At 34.7% G+C, this 18445-nt stretch overlaps 2 protein-coding genes across 2 annotated transcripts in view; both read left to right on the top strand.

The window, feature by feature from the left end:
• The window catches only part of LOC127872696 (cell death abnormality protein 1-like), a 51114-nt gene extending 38637 nt beyond the window's left edge, over positions 1-12477 (top strand). Inside the window, exon 10 of the mRNA XM_052416062.1 lies at positions 12467-12477. Within this exon, the coding sequence (XP_052272022.1) occupies positions 12467-12477 (11 nt within the window). The remainder of the gene's footprint in view (positions 1-12466) is intronic.
• A 1611-nt stretch (positions 12478-14088) lies between these two features.
• Positions 14089-15600, top strand: LOC127856065 (protein PIF-like). Its single transcript, XM_052392419.1, has one exon. It carries the CDS (start codon positions 14106-14108, stop codon positions 15306-15308), a length of 1203 nt encoding a protein of 400 aa, XP_052248379.1. The 5' UTR covers positions 14089-14105; the 3' UTR covers positions 15309-15600.
• Positions 15601-18445: the final 2845 nt, after the last annotated feature.

An 18445-nucleotide genomic window follows, 5' to 3' on the forward strand; every position in this document is an offset into this window, starting at 1 on the left:
TATATACATAATCACATATGTTGTTGTTGTTGTGGTTATTGTTTCAATATTTTTATGAGTATCATACATTCAATGACGAAGAGCTATTAATTTGTCATACAAACACCATAATTATTATTGGATTGCGGAGATTAAACAAATCGATTCCCTAGTAACTGATATAACTGATACATTTTTTGAGCGACAATTTGAAACTAAATCTTGTATTATTTAAATTTGATTATTTTAATTGCAGACTGTTTTTATTAACCCCAATTATTGTGTACGCAACGTTTCTTTTATTTAAATCGCTGAGTACGAAGCATCAAGCTATTTTTTAATTAATTGACAGTGATCTTTAATGTATGTCATAATATAAATTAAAATCAATCTTAATCAAAGCTTGAGCGGTTGGTTTGTAATAAGTTTTGTAAATGTTGCTGTAGGATATGTATGCACAATAAATACTAACGCTCTGGCATATTGTGATGGTGATATGATTATATATTGCACAATGAATATGTGATGATGTTCTTGTGATAATATTGAGGCTATAATTAGTTTTTGAATTAAGCTAGCTAATTTCAAATAAGATACAAACACATCCCAATCCTAAAATTATCAGTAAGTTATAGTATTGTTTGCCTCTAGGCGCATAATTAATTGAAGGCCTAGTTTATCTGTTAATCCTCGCCCCATGTGGTGTCCCAGTGTGTACACTGATATTAATACACGATGTATTGGTCCACAATTAAATCTCTTATAAAAACATGTCTCTCAGGTGACTGAAAAATGGCTGTGTAGATACAACAAATACTACTACAACGGAGACTAAGATAACACATGTTACAATTAATTTGTCTTCCTTGCGTTCTTCTTATACGACAACATTTCTAAAACAAAAAAGCAAAAAGCCGCTACTGCTACTGCTTCGGCTACTCTTACTGCTACTGCTACTGCTACTGCTGCCGCTGCCGCTGTCACTGCCAAGGCCGCTGCCACTGCCGCTGCCACTGCCGCTGCCACTGCCACTGCCGCTGCCACTGCCGCTGCCAGTGCTGCTGCTGCTGCTACTGATAGTGCCACTGCTACTGCCACTGCTACTGCCACTGCTACTGCCACTGCTACTGCCACTGCTACTGCCACTGCTACTGCCACTGCCACTGCCGCTGCCACTGCCGCTGCTGCTGTTGCTTCTGATAGTGCTACTGCTACTGCTGCTGCTGCTGCTTCTGCTGCTGTTGCTGCTGCTACTGTTACTGCTACTGATACGGCTACTGATACTGCTACTTCTACTGCTACTGCTAGTGCTACTGCTGCTGCTGCTGCTACTGCTACTGCTACTGATTCTGCTACTGCTGCTGCTGCTACTGCTGCTGCTGCTGCTACTGCTACTATTGATAATAATTCTCCTTCTACTTCTCTTTCTAATATTGCTAGCGATGCTTCATTATTTATTTTTAAATGTATCATTTTGTTAAAACAGGAAAGAACTGTTATATATATTTTCTTAAAGGGATCTTTTCACGCTTTGGTAAATTGACAAAATTGAAAAAAGTTGTTTTAGATTCGTAAGTTTTCGTTTTAGTTATGATATTTGTGAGGAAACAGTAATACTGAACATTAACCATGCTCTAATATAGCCATTATATGCATCTTTTGACGATTTTAAAACCTAAAAATTATAAAGCGTTGCAACGCGAAACGATTGAATAATTTGGAGAGTTCTGTTTTTGTCGTTAAATTTTGTGAAACTACGAAGATTGCTTATATAAGGTATAAAATACGTCGAGAATGTGTACTCGGCGGAATAGCTCAGTAGGCATAAGCGTTTATACTACAGGACTCTGCCAGGACTCCAGGGGTCACTGGTTCGAACCCTGCTCCGGGCAATGTACATTTCCTTTTTTTTTTTTCTTGATTTTTTACTGGAGCTTTTATGATCCAATGTTTACATTTATCAATATAAAGTATTTAATGAATAAGTTAAAAAAAATGCCAAAATCTGTGAAAAGGCCCCTTTAAAGGTGTAAAGAATCTAAACTTTTCTGCGATTAAAGTTTTATTTAACTGGATTAGTATAGGCCACATAACAGACGCTATTGTACTGATTTGTACTAAACAACATTTTGTCATAATCAACAGTTTTAACATGCCGCAGTTTCCTTGGAAGTTGACCTTTGATTGGAGTTATGTATAAAACATTAACAAGGTATTTGTTGACAGTTTGTCCTGTCACGATTATATATTAGTTGAGCCAAACGTGTGATAAAAATCCCTTTTGGGGTGGCGATAAATACTATTTATATTGTTCAACAGTGGGAGACTGAGACTTACAATTAATTTGTCTACTTTGCCTGCTTCTTCTTTATATATTTTTCTTGCTAATCGTTTAAGTTTAGTTTTAGTTAAGTAGGTATATCAATTTACATTTTTTGATAGATATTTATTTGGATAGTAATAGTATGTTTTATTTGACTTGACATCATTGAACCGGTTTATTCATTGATAAGATCGGGATCTCCACAGGTGTTTAATCTCGATTGTTAGGTGGGGAGAAGGGTCCGAATGATAATGTTGTCGTCGGCTTACGAATCACATTTCACAAGTTTTAGACAAATATGCATACGTTATAAACCTAATTTAAGTATTACATAGATAATAACTTATCTTTATTTTGATGAACTACGTTTAAGGTATAAAACTATAATTATCTATGTGTTGTGTGCCGCATACATACCATCTTGCTTTTTTAAATTTGATCACAACGGTCCGAAGTCATAAACATTCATTATGCATGGTTGCTAAAGCACAGTGTATACTAACTAACCTATGTTTATTGTTGTTTGCTAGGGTTATTATTATTATGTTTTATTTTATTTTATTTTTTTTGGGGGGTGGGGGGGTTGGAGGGCTTTTATAGAAGATTTCAACTAGTCCTTCAATTAACGAAAAAAAATATTGGTATAGGAAATATAAAAGAGTAATAGACAGCTTCATTCATGCTGTTCTATTATGGTGTTTTAACGCATATAATTATGTATGGTTGATGAAGCACATTGTATGCTACCGATGTTTATTGTTGTTTGATGATGATGTTAAGTTGGTGTTGCTGTTGTTGTTAATGATGATGAGGAGGAGGAGGAGGAAGAAGAAGAAGAAGAAGAAGAAGAAGAAGAAGAAGATGATGATGATGATGATGATGATGATGATGATGATGATGATGATGATGATGGTGGTGGTGGTAGTAGTGACGACGACGACGATGATGATGATTTTGATTATGATAATGAGATTTGAATTAAATTAATGCGCAAAGATTTTTCTTTTTAGCGGCCAAATGCAGATATCTGCGCTCGGCCGCTGTAAGGGTTATGTAATATTTGCAATCTACATAGGAGTCAATAGCAGATACCAAGCACCATATGCTTATGAGAAACAAAAGCAAAATATTGGCAATCGCTGAAATCTCGAATATGACTTAATCATTTTATTAAATGAAAACCGGTAACTATTTTAAACGGTTATTATATTGCAACAACTTAGCGGTGTTTATCCAAAAGACCATTGTTATAATTACAGGGACGTCAATAGGCCAAACTATTCAGGAAATATGCTTTGAGTCGTCAAGGATAGATTTTGAGATCAATGTACGTCCGATGAGATTTAAAGGGAGTTTGAGGCGTAGGGACAGATTCGTTCGAGTACGCGATCATTTGAGAACAAATTATGTTGAAGCTTTATCGGAATTCCGGAAATTTGCGATCGGTACCGATTTTTCCTGGTTCTTTTTTATTGATTCTGATATGTTAGCGGCCGGCACGGACATGAATATTAACTGACGAAAACCTCTTCGCTACTTTCCGAATATCTTCGACATGTTGCAAATATCCGTAATATTCCGCATTGTACTCACCAGAAATTGCAACTAGAAAGACTACAATAAATCAGTTAGCTACGGCTCGGGCGGGGATTTACCTTTTATCCCTGTAAGGGACCTAATGCCCCAGACTACCGGCTATTTTTTCCGGAATTCGAACTTGATACACTTGATATCCCTGAATTAAATATTTATATCCGCAATTTTGATCTCTAGAGTGCTGACTGTTAGTATTGTATTTGACTGGAATGACTGTCGATTATGTGTTTTTAAGATTAAAACAAGCTTACGAAGAACTTTGTGTTTGCTTTTTTGTACGCTTTCTTTTTAAAAATGTATTGTCCGCCACGGACGCAACAATTGACCAAATGTACCAGATTGTGGTCTCTTTAAAGTGCTATGTTTTTACTGCCGTGATATCTTTAACAAACTACACATTATTGATCGTGGACGTTTTATACTCTTATTGAATTTGTTTCCCCAAAATATGCTCTTCTATTAGTAGATGTTTAGGTGACGATGTTCTAATTATAGATCTTACACGGCCAAGAAACACTAGATAGGTCTTTGCAAAGAGAGCTGTTGGATATCGTGAATGCGTTCAATGTGGCCTGTTTATTTCAGAAAGCTATGTGCAATGTTTTATGGGGATTTTTATCAAATTGCCAATTGCAAAATTTGATTTAATTCATTCGGACCTACAAGCGGGAAACTTCTTCATTAAAATTCAATGGGCTTTTAAGAAGTTCGTTGAAAGGCCAAATTTGACGTTAAACAGCAACGCCGAAAAAATTGCTACTCAGTCTTATTTATCACTTTTTTTTGTAAGATTTACCAGTAGACGTTCTTCAGTGAAATTAAGCAAACACACAGTGCCGACAAATATGGAATGGTATTTAGGTAAAAATTACATCCTTCTTTGTGACTGTGTCATGATTCTTGATGGTACTTTCAATTAATATGTAGACACCTTTTCATGCTTGATGACACTTACATCTTGCCTGATGTCCAATGTCTATTTACATTCTGCTTAATGGTATCATGCATGTGTACAGATGCAACATTCTTGTTCGTTAATTGCATGCTGCATATGTGTATGTTGGTTTGTGCAGCGAGACTTGTGCAATAGGCGCAGTGCAAAATGAAATCAAATATTAATGCGTTTAATAAATTAACGCGATGGTAAGATGTGAGTTTCACCCAAGCACAAAGCAACATACTATCATGCATGATACAATGATGTCAATTGACAGTCATTCCGAAATGCTACGGAGGACTACGGAAATTTACGGCGTATAACGGAAATTTTATGTTATAGGAGAAGTTGCGCACCTTTGTAAGATATTTGCTACTGAACCGAAATTAACCGCGTGTTTGTAGACTTAACTTTTTTTGGTTAATGACTAACCATAATTTTTGTACAGTAATTTACCTTCAATAACCAAAGAAAGTCTATGGATATATTTCAATATATGCTACTAATGCATGTATGCAGAGCTCCAGATAAGACGCTTAAAGTCGTAAAAAATTGAATTAAATTTAGTAAAAAAGTAGACTTAAATTCTGTGCGTACGGTTACACATTGGAAAAATAAAATAAGAATTCAAAATGTGTGATCATGCGTAAAACTCAATATCAATGCATATAATGTAAACATTTTATCAATGAGTTCCCACTCGTCTAGGCCCTCATTACAATTATGAAATCAACAGCACTTTAACGTTATTATGAATAACAGACCATCTTTACAACAGTCGAAAAGCCGAACGTTTTCCATTATCTGGTCCTTTTATCGCAAAAAGTCTGCTGTAAACCGGCAATTGTCATTAGCTCTTCTTAGACTATAAACCTAAATGCGGATGTGCCAAAAATTATATTTACATGAAAAAAAAGAATTAATAATAGACTTTAAGGCTGGATTATTATAGAGTGTAAACCAAGATTTTGCTGAAAAAGTTATCTGGAACTTTGCATGTATGTTGAGAGGAAATCGATTACATAATTTCAAATTTACTAGAGTACTTTTATATTGCACCACATAAAATGCTTTAAAACTATAATATTGAAGTGCACATATAAACTTTATTATAGATGGGTAGGTATTTCGTGTCAATCTCTTTCACATATGAAAGAGCTGTTGGTCATGCTGCTTTAAGTACATATAGATGCATGACACAATTTAGATTAAGCAAAATAAAACACTAGGTATTTGCCAAGAGTCAAATATATACGAGCAGTAAGAGCGTAATCGTGCACAGCGAGACTTACTCTTGTAGAATTGAAACTCTTATTGCTTTCTTTCGAAATAATTTCATGTGTCCGATCTAATATGCAATATGCCCGGTGTTTTTTTTGCGGATTAATGTTCCGTTTTAGATCCATAATTAACGAATGCCTCAATATTTTCAAAAATTAACACCGGAATAATGTTCACCGACATTTTTTCATACAGAATGGATATAAATATTATAGAGCTTAACAAAAAATACATTAAGCCCTGTTCTCCCGGCACACGTGCTGGACACACAGGTGGTTAGCGTGTGGCTATGATAATAATTAGTGAAAACATCTTTTTGAATGATAAATAATCATATTAAAACGAAAAATCAAATTTTCTATATAAAAAAAATCACTACCGTTTTATATATAACAAGATATCCAACTCGAAATCATCCGAAAACGGGGTGCATCGTTTTGAGCAGCCATTACTAAATTAATTTTGCAGCGATTTTCATGACCCGGTCTTATTCAACGCAGAAATGAATTTCCTTTTAGGAAATGTATATATATTGTTATATTTCTACACATGCTGGGTCAAATTTTAAGAAATAAAGCTATACATAATTCGCTTGACCCAGTTGTTATCGATCAGACCGTATTTATGAATGAAATCTCCAGTTGTAAAGACACAACTCCGCATTGGAGCAATGAAATCACCCTTGTGTTTAAAATGTCAGTTGGTTGAAATGTATGTAAACAAAGGTTTGAAAATGCGCTGGACAGTTAGTTTTGATGCATAATTCTACGGCAAGCACGGTAAGAATGTTTTCTTTTTCATACGTTTTATTGAATTATGGTATCGAGGTTCGTGAACTTTGCAGGGAAAATGCCCATTTCCCCGTGAAGATTTCAGTCATGAATACTGTCTGATCGATCACAGCTGGGTCACGCGAGTTGTGTATCGTGTTATTTTTTAAAAGTTGACCCAGTATTTGTAAAAATATTGCAAGACATATACATTTCCAGAAAGGAAATTTATTTCTGCGTTGAATAAGACCAAGATCGTGAAAATCGCTGCAAAATTGATGAAGTAATGGCTGTTTAAAACGATGCATCCCGTTTTCGGATGATTTCGAGTTGGATACCTTGTTGAATATATATTTAACTTATTTTTTTTAAGAAAAGTTGATTTTTCGTTATAATATGATTACTTATCATTCCAAAATATGTTTTCACTAACTAGTATTATAGCCACACGCTAACCACCTGTAGCTGGACACTTTTAAAAAACACTATACAAATTCAAGTACTTATGCACTTAATTGATTGTAAACAATGACGGTTGAAATCCGTGCGTGGGAATTTTTCTGGTAACCAAGAGCGACGTCAACGTTCATGACAAACCTGTTTATATGACATTTATTTATTGATTTTTTCCAACTTGATTGAAAATTATGTTTTATGATATTTTAATACATGTAGATGAAGTAGTTGTTTTCTCAACGAGGAGTACAATAGTTGTACAGTACTAGACACGAGTACTTGTAACTTTCAGGTTTCTCTGTATACCACAGACATTATATAGTCATAAAATGATAAATATGTGTTTATAGAAATTGTAATTATAGCATGGTAAACAGACTAGAGAAATCTGAAAGTTTCACGCACAGGTCTGTGGCAATGGGGGTTTGGGCTACTTTATAAATATGAGGTCGATATGCAATGCACATCGGTAGATTACGTCTACTGTAATTATTTGGACTAGGGAAGGGCCACAATTCCAACACATCAGCCCCGTTATGTTCTGAATAAAATACATGTATAATTTCTTGAGTGCCAATTGCATCTTACAAATATCAAAAACATTCACGGCAGTCAATTCATTGTGTAAACTTACTGGTCTTCATGGCAATAATGAACGTATTTAGTTTAATGGAGATTATATAACGAAGGGAACTAATTCAGCTTATTCAGTTTACTAGTCAAAATGATTCGGATGTTTTCGCTTTTTTTTCCGAAAAGTAATTTATTCAACATACGGAAAATAAACGCGCGCCACCTGATGTCATAATTTAGTAACTTGCATTCTGCTTACTGCCTGTTGCTAACTGCCGTTGTTAATGACGCTTAGTGGCAAAACCGATTATGACTGGTTTCAGGAATAATGAACACACAAACATTGGATAGTCACCAAGCATGTTGAAACAATCATCAAGTATAACCGATAGAGAACAAGCATGTTGGAACTGTCATGAAGCATGTTAGAATAAACATCACGCATAATGTAAATATTATTCATGAATGATGTAATGTTGCAGCAATCATCAAGTATAAACGAATAGACAACAAGCATGTTGGAATTGTCATACAGCAAATTAGAATAAGCATCGGTCATAATGTAAATATTCACCACGAATGATGTAACTTTTACCTAAATATCCTTCCATAGACATGTGTTGTTACTAAAATAGACATAGAGATTTGAGCATTGGGAGTGACCTAATCATACTGTGCTTTAGCAGTATTACGGAATACCGTTAGGCCATCGTGGTTACACATTACAATCCAGAGGGCGAGAACGCGAGAACGCGATAGTACGATGGCGACAATGTGACAATACGATGATGACAGGGTGACAATACGATGGCGACAATGCGATAGTACGATGGCGACAATGCGAGAACGCGATAATACGATGACGACAATCAGACAGTGCGATGACGACAGTGCGACAATACGATGGCGACAGTGAGATAGTACGATGGCGACAATACTACAGTTCTATAGTGCGATAATACGATGACGACAGTGCGAAAATACGATGACGACAGTGCGACAATACGATGGCGATAGCCGACAGTGCGATAGTACGATGGTGCCAATGCGATAACGCGATAGTATGATGGCGGCAATTCGAAAATGCGATGGCGACAGTGCGACAATACGATGGCGACAATGCGATAGAACGATGGCGACATTGCGATGATACCACGGCGACAGTACGATATGACTATCGCATTGTCGCCCCCGTACTATCGCACTGCCGCCATTGTATTGTCGCACTGTCGCATTGTCGTCATCGTACTAGCGCGTTTTCGCAATCGTACGAACGCATTGTCGCCATCGTATTGTCGCACTGTCGTCATCGTACTTTCGCGTTCTCGCATTCTCGCCCTCTGGATTTTAATGAGTAACCACGGTGGCCCTAACGGTATTTTGTACAGTAAAGTGCGTCAAATCTGGTTTGGAATAACAATTTTTATGCCGAAAACAGATGTTGAAAACCCGACTTTGTTTTATAAGTAGTAGTCTAAATATACAATGAGTTTTCCGAGCATTAAATAAACATATTAAAATAAAATTCATGTTCGTATCAGTTGAAGTTCTTGTTAATAGTAGAAGCAAAGAACACAATAAAACGCTGATTGGGCTTACTAATTTGAGGCAAGAAAAAACACATCGCGCTATTATATATAACATATAACGCGCATCCGCAAAGTTCGAGCGCCCGTCTCGGTGCCGTCGTTTCCGGTGAAAGTTTCGCACAGGAGCTACCGAGTTAGGATATGAGACCACGAATCATGGCTTGACTTTATATATCAGTCAGCGTAGTACCTGACCAGAGTGCGCGGTTGGACAAGCTAGGATGGACCAACTTCGGCCGCATATGACATAAGACCCATTTTCGCATGACGCGGGTCATCTGACCTTTATAATGTGTATATAGCTTTGAATGGAATTTGCACATAGTTTTTGGCATGGACTTATTGTTATGTTAATGTGTTGCACGCTTTCAAAAGCAGAGGGCATATATAAGATCAATTATACTACGGAGTTCATTTTCTGTTGCAAAATGAAATGCAATAAAGATTGTTACTCAGCGGTGTGTACAGTATGACAGCGTTGTCTGTCTGCGATGCATTTATACTGGTTCTAAGCTGGCATACTCACCAATTGGACTCAACCATCTGCTCGAACAAGAAATGATAAGTTCTACTAGCATAAACCTTTAATTGTAACTCATTTTAAAAATATTCATGTTATTTATATTATTCAATTTATTATTAAAAATTATAATTATTATTTCCTTTATTGTTGTTTTTCGCATTAAGAAACTTATTCGGCTTACGAAACTGAAAAATCCCATTGGAAAAAAATCCCATGGGAGAAAAAATCCCATGGGAGAAAAAATCCCATGGGATTTAAAAATCCCATGGGATTTAAAAATCCCATGGGATTTTTTGTTTTTTTTTAAACACGACTAAACGCATCAAAATATCGTAGTTGTTCATCATTTCATAAAATATGATGTTTCTGAAAGTTTCATGAATAAATCTCTCAAAATAAGAAAAAAATCCCATGGGAATTTTTTCTCCCATTTTAAAATGGGATTTTTTTATTACTAAATATTTTTATATATAATTGGCATAAAACCAATATACAGTCCTTAAATAACGTTAAAATACTTGCAAACGCAAATAAAACACGTTTTTTAAAATGTTCAAAATCCCATGGGATTTTTCTCCCATTTGCAAATTATGGGAGAAAAAAAATCCCATGGGAGAAAAAATCCCATGGGAAAATCGAAAATCCCATGGGAAAATGCAAAAATCCCATGGGAACCCCAACTTTGCTTATAAATTTCATAGTGAAGAAAACGCGTTTTTTGAGTGAAAATAACCAATTATTAATCAACGATAAGACTTTTATCGCATACTATGTCTCAAAGTAGCAAATCTTTAAGAAAAAGGGTACTTAAGTTTGCGAAATTTCGGTTTCGCAAAGTTTTTCCGGTGGCCGTTAAGTACGAAAAATAAATATTTGAAACAAAAAAATACCAAAAATCTTTAAAAAAAATTGACCGGCAATGACGTGCACAATTAGACCGCCAAACTTAACATGAATCGGTAGTGTCACTTGTGCAAACTATTTAACAGAGATGTCCGTATAAACCAGAAGATTATCATATGTTTTTTATAGCGAATATTGCTCAATCATCAAGTACATCTCCAATTAATAACAATGAAGAGTCTTATTCTTCGCTGACAATGTGAACCAATGCCTGGATTTGCATGTGCCGTTACTTGTATATGTAACTTTTATTTTGAGTATATTTGACGGTCTAACTGAACAAGTGAGTTTTTGTAAGATAACTTGAGATGTTGCAGTCATATAAAGTAACATGACACTTACCTTTTAGCAAGAAAATATTAAAAAACAGTACGTATACATATATATTAGTTTCCGTAATAGTGATGAAAAAAGATACAAACAGTTTCCTATGAAGTTAACTTTTGTGATGATGTCACTCGTAAAACGTGCACAAACTAAACCGATTTCAAGGCAAATTAAGACTTGTCATTTATACTAACAAAGCTCACAAGTCGTCCACCATATAAATTGGCAAACAATACAATTTTATTCAATTATACCAGAAAATGTTTTGCAATACCTTAAGAAATGAAATACATAAAAGAACGAAAATTGGCTAAAGGACGATTTACAATGCTTCATGTGTTATAAATAACTTTCTGACTAAACAATCACGGTTTAACGTTCAATCATACACAAAATTAATTTCATCATCATAGATTTGCGCAAAACTGCACGAGTGTGGTGGAAATCCATGCAAAGGACCCGGATGGAGACAGGGTGAGGTATCGATGGGCGGAGCCTAGTGGTTGTGGAGGAGGATGCACCACTTTCCAACCACTTCCGTCTGGCTAGACCCGATGCGTGGTCGTAGTAGAGATCTAATCAATCGCATAGCATATTAATTTTAGTAATTTAGACGATGACTTAAAAGCCCATAATACCTAAATATATACGAATAGTTTGTGCAATAGTTCGAAAAAATAAAGTTAACACATAAAAAAAAAACAATGTTCGTTATAGCAATAGCCGAAATTTCAACGCTAGATGTGGGGTGGTAAAACTGATTTTACAAGATACAATTTGCGCTTTTTTGTTTTTTTGCGGGACAATATATTCAACACATGTTCATGTACCAAGTTAGATGTCACGTGTCGTATGAATACATATCGTTGTTTGGATTTAAATGGAATCTATTGTGCAACAAAAATAAAAATAAAACGAGCATTTTGCGAAATATTCGTTGATTTTGAGTATTACTTTTACTTTAAGTTAAATCAATCAGTTGTATAATATAAAAAGTATACACAAAATTATGTATCTATGTAATATTTTGTTTATTTTGAATTGCTTACTTTCTACTTTACCGCTTAAAATCAAAAATAAAATAAAATAAATAGTTTGTAATGATAAGTAGAAAATATATAAACATTAATGGTTAAATAGAAGCAAATGAACAATTATGATAGTGTTTGTATAATAATTGTAATATAGTATGTATGGCATGCTTTTCAGATTATTGGTAAGAATCGTGTGTTTAACAACATTGCATGCGTTGTTGTTTTGTATTCCACACAAATAAAACATTGGTTAAAAAGCATGTCTACAACAAATGCAATTGTAAACTACACCTATTAAAAAAAACTCGCATCGGATGTACGCAAGTACATTTTGTTGCGTCATCACTTCATTTGTGTTAACATGATGCATTGCCCAATTTTGGCAAAATGACATTCGTATGCATTGACACCATTAGTATGGTCATCATTCAGATTTGCAGCAGTTCAATCTAATTTTCATAATAACTGCGTTAATTATTTCAATTTATGAATTGCGTAACATTAAAAGGGTTGATCCATGTGTTTTCGAATTAGGTCTTGAGGTATTTTCTAATTAGGTCTTTATATGGATAGTATTGGAATATCAAACAACCGTGACGGTCTCATCAAATATGAGTTGATTTTGAAATGCAGAACATTCCTTTATTAATTGACAGTAATAAAATTCTGTTTTCAAAATCATATATTTCACAGCCTTCTAGTATATTAACTGTTGTATTAGCATATTCGCTTTACCGCAAAAACATACACTCAAAAGTTTGATTGTTATTATTTGTAGTAAGATGGAATATAAATAAATAAACAAATAAATAAATAAATAATTATATATATATTTCAGTCTTATAGACGTTAAACAAAAACACAAGGATAAGGTATAGGTGCACATTTGTTTTTAATAAAACAGTTTCACCAGTTTGTCCAGTCGTTTGTGGTTTTTTCGCATTTGATGGTATAAACAATACTTGCATCGACATAATGTACATTGAAAATGTACGTTTAATTAATCAAAACTTGAAGTAAGAATGTCGTGTGTTGAACGCATAATAATCATACGAGCGCAATGTCGATATTAAATGTAATTTCCCCATAGCCGTTTAATTCGTTTGAAGCAAATACAAGATCACTACAAACAACCCTCAAACAAAAACAACAACAATTAAACGTTCAGACAATATTAAATCATCTTTAACGCCCTCGCGGTATGGACGTCTCGTTTGTAAACTCAATTTACGTAATTCTATCGTGACGTAAAGAAGCATTCATTGACGGAAAACGTAAGGGAAACCGCTGAGGCAGTAAGACCTTTAATATATAAACACGCGGAAATCGTTTGCATTTTAATCACAAACATTTCAGGCGATTATAGATCGTCAAGAGACGACGTTTAAACAGGTAAGAGTAATTTCACATTACATCACTTGATTCTAATTTGAGATTTTTGTAATTTACAAGTTTAAAATTAAGCAGATATTTTTATCAATAATATTTTTGTAAACTTATAATCAATCCTGTTTAAGAGAAATGTTAGTTATAACAAGAAAACCTTTAAATTTATTAACAAATGCAATGTTATTTCATAGTGTGATGGTTTGCGAGCAATTGAATCGAAACAGTAAATACAATTAAAATCCAACTCTCTGTAATGAACCGATGACAGAAAAATCTAGGTAAAATGTATATCATGTGCTTACAATGCAACCTTCCTATGAATATGTGCGCATAGTATATTTAGAGGATGTTTAATAGCATACAGTATTATTTATTTACAGGTTTTTATATAAGACACCATGACGAAACTCTCTTTGATACTGACCATGTCATTGTGTTCTTTTACGACGCAATCGAAGCCTGTGGACGATGTGTGTTCCCACTGGTCACTGCAAAACGGCGTTGCATTCTTTAGTCACCAGGACTGCGACAAGTTTATCCAGTGCTACCAATACGGGCTAGGAAAAGTAGTTGGCGTAGTACAACAATGCGGCTTCGGCACCGAATGGAACCAAGATCTTCTTACCTGTGTTGCTTCGTCAATCTCCACGTGTCCACCATCATCAGATAAATGTTACCAGTTGACTAATGGGGAAGTTCGTAAAGCTGTCGGTAACTGCAGGGGTTTCTGGGTGTGCAACAACGGCGATTCTGTCCCAAAATGCTGCCCTATGGGTCAGTATTATAATGAAACCACCGGGTGCACAGACGTGGAGATTGACACAGAATGCAATGCTAGATGCTTCAATGATTATCCATTCCCAGACAAATTTAATGGTACTACTGAAATGACCACGACGACAAAAAAACCATGCCTTATCAAGCGAATTGTCCCCGATATTCCAATGCAGTACGAGGAATACATTGTCGGTTTGGGATGGATCTCTAGACCATGTCCAGCAGGTCTTCTTTACGTACAGGATGACTGCGAATGCACAAAAGTTGTCGCTGTGTCAAAGCCATCCGCATGTTCTCGGGAGATTTACCTGCCATTCAACAACAGCCATTATGACCAATCCGGAAAGAATAACTACATCCTGAACGAAAACGTTGTCGTCGCTAACGGCAAGGCAGTTTTCAACGGTTACACTAGTCAACTTGTTATCCCAAGATTTACAAACGTCGACGCCTCCACAATTGTCGTGAAAGTCTTATATACCTCTGATCACGAGAAGTTGACTCAGTCGCAAACTATACTTTCTAACAGCAACTGCGACCAAGGCTCTTCTATTGTAATCACCGAAGGATCCGGCACGGTCAATTACACTGTAGGTACAATGAAAGGTGAAACGATATTCGAAAACACCGTGTCTGTGCCTCAGACTGCCTCTCAGGAGAAAGATATCGTCTTTAGCTTCAACAAGGGAGTTCTGAAAGGAAAGCTTGGAAATAACGAGATGGTTCTGGAAAATCAACCGGGGCATCTTCGCAGCGTTCGCTGCGCTCTCCACATTGGTAACTCTGACAACGTCAGCGGGGGCTGGTTCAAGGGAGCTATTGAGGAATTATCCATCTATCTTTGCGCATAAGCAATTTATGTCCAGATACTTAAGCAAAGCAAAAGTAATTAATCGAAGCATAATCTTTTTATTTTATCAAGCATATGTTTTTAAAGACTTCTTTAATTATTTACTTTATAAAAGAAGTCAACCGCATTATGTCCAATTTACACCTTCAGCTTTGATTCTCTGAATCATCGTTATACAACTTTGCTTTTTAAATATGACATTGTATGTTTTTTTTATAATTATGTGTATTGCATTGTCATTTTACAAGTGTTAAGTATGTTACTGTTCTACATATTTGTTTCGTTATAATTATGCTATGTGTATGTTTCGTTTTAAAAAAATCTATATGTATTATTTGACAATTTGAACACATTCGTGTATGTAGATATCCTGAACAATAAAACATTCTTTAACTTAAATCACTTTTCAAAGTTGTTGTCAGGTCGTTTGATATTTGAGTAAAACGTTTTTCTCAATCATATTCACAACAAATGTACGGAAAAGGAACCTTCAGAACTTTTAATGTTAATAAGCGAGCGAGTAAGGGCAACAGCCCCTTAAATAAGTAATTCCACTCTAGAAAGTCAAACTCTAAGCGTGGTTTACTGCTTCTCGTCTGAACTTCTTTCAGATAACAGATGATAAATAAATAATCGCTTTACTACGCAGTTTTATTCAGCTATCTGCATATTAATTAATGACATTGTCATGTTATTTTTGTTCAATATAACATTATCATTTAGAAGTGAAGCACCACTCGTGAAAATATTATTTTCTATGATCACTCGTGAATTAAAATCGATATTGCAACGAATCCAACAAATATCCTCTATTAAAATTTCCATTTACATTTTGTGCATGTTTGTCTCCTACCTTATTTACTTACTTGACTCACAAAAATGGGACGAATTTCGAAATCTAGCTGCAATATTCATTTATTTATTGTTCTTGAAGTATTTTGAATTGCGGTGTGGTCTTCATTGAGCGAAGCCTAAGTTAAAGTAGGGAAATCACACATGTCCGGTATTATGGCCACTTACCAAGCTCACGTGCACCGTGAGGGGCATATGAACCTGGGTCACCTAGTTGAGAAGCGTGCTCCCTGACCATTGGGTTAAGTGGGCAGTTTGGGATCATTCATTCATTGGGTTAAGTGGACAATAAGGGATCATTCAATCATTGGGTTAAGTAGACAGTATGGGATCATTCATTTATTGGTTTAAGTGGACAGTGTGGGATCATTCAATCATTGGGTTAAGTAGACAGTATGGGATCATTCATTCATTGGGTTAAGTGGACATTGTGGGATCATTCATTTATCAATAACATTTTACTAGTTAAGTATGTTAATACAGTGTACAGGACGCAAACGATATCTCAGGTACAACAACATATGTTGATAGTGCATTTGCATCTCACGATTCTTTAGCTCTTGTGTTATGCTATATTAACAACATCATATGATGTATTAAGGTACTAATTACGTTCTTTTAATATGTTGTATTATAATCTGTCATTTTTGGAATGTTTGATACACTGATCTTAAATAACACTAACGCAGACTCATACTCAAATACACATTCGTTTATGACGTATTATCATTCAAAATTGAAGAAATTATAGAGCTTTACAATCGCACAAATGTAAATCACGTGTGTTTAAATAGTGAAAAATTTCTGCAGTTAACAAGGTGCTATTTTGTGTTCGTTATATTTTGTGATAAAAACTGGATGCTTAAATAAAGTATGAAACGCAAGTCTCAGCGTTTCAGTAGAAATGAGAGGTTAATACGATAAAATTGTAATAAACAACCAGTAAATATACAGTTATAGATATATAATATGTGACGCTAGTAGAAACTCCTTTATTGTAGCAGTAACCGGATATAAATATAATTTTCAACGTTTGAAATGTATTGAATGAGTCGAAAATTATTTTCCCTTCAGTATGAATTTGCCGCTAGAATCGCTGTAAAAGCACGCGGATATTTATGCATGGTTGAAAAGTGGTCAATTTTTGTCATTCACCCTTGGGAACTCGCAGGGTATACATGTTATTTTTATAGTAATTTGTTAATATTTCATATTATGGAAATGATAATGGAATTGATGGTTGATATATGTATTGAACTTAATTTACATAGAATGTCACTGTATGATTACTGATGAAAGATTGTATTCTGTGATGCATGTTTGACGGTTTTATGATGGCTGTTATGTTAAGTATCATAATAAACGGACAGCCGGTATGCGAGTCCCAGCGGCTAGTTCCAAAAAACACTTTTTCTTGATGGGTAGTTAATTTCCATTAACTATAACTATACCACAAATGTTATAAAAATCGATAATATCTCTATATATGCACTATACTTTAATGATGTTTAATGACAAAAAAAAATCACAGTCAATAATTGCTATAACCAAGAGTGTATTCGCAATGAACAAACTATTTTAAATAACCAATCGAAAAAAGGCCTGTTTAGAAAAAACAAACAGTTTAAAGTATCCAAGTACATAAAAAGTATCTTGTTAACTTTAGTGTGTTTTTATGTACCAAAATGACGTCTATTTCCTAATACAATATGAAAATATAACAGTTTATAAGAACTGCATGGAACGAGTCTTTGTTTGAAATCGCGTGATACAAACGGTATATATCCATATTTTGAAATTAATTTACCTAAGAAAAATCAACAGCCGTTGTATTTTAACATTAAACGACTTAAATAATACGAAACAAAATATCGTAAAGTTATCATTTAAAAGTAGTTTTACTTGAATTTAGTTGCATTTTGACCAGAAAGAAATCCATTTCTGAACATTTTTGTAATACACGTTAATACTTAAGAAAAATCAACAGCCGTTGTATTTTAACATTAAACGACTTAAATAATACGAAACAAAAATATCGAAAAGTTATCATTTAAAAGTAGTTTTACTTGAATTTAGTTGCATTTTGACCAAAAAGAAATCCATTTCTGAACATTTCTGTAATACACGTTAATAATCAAGTGTTAAAGTATTTGAATGCGAATTTCTTTTTTTAACAACAATTACCAAGATGCGTGTAATATTCGAGGCTGAATTTTTAACCAATCTGTTTCGTTAAACATTATATCTGTTCCCTGATCTGCTATTAAAAGCGTGTTTTCCGTGTAT

The sequence above is a fragment of the Dreissena polymorpha genome, chromosome 1 (genome assembly GCF_020536995.1).
Source record: "Dreissena polymorpha isolate Duluth1 chromosome 1, UMN_Dpol_1.0, whole genome shotgun sequence".
In the NCBI taxonomy this organism is placed as follows: Eukaryota; Metazoa; Mollusca; class Bivalvia; order Myida; family Dreissenidae; genus Dreissena; species Dreissena polymorpha.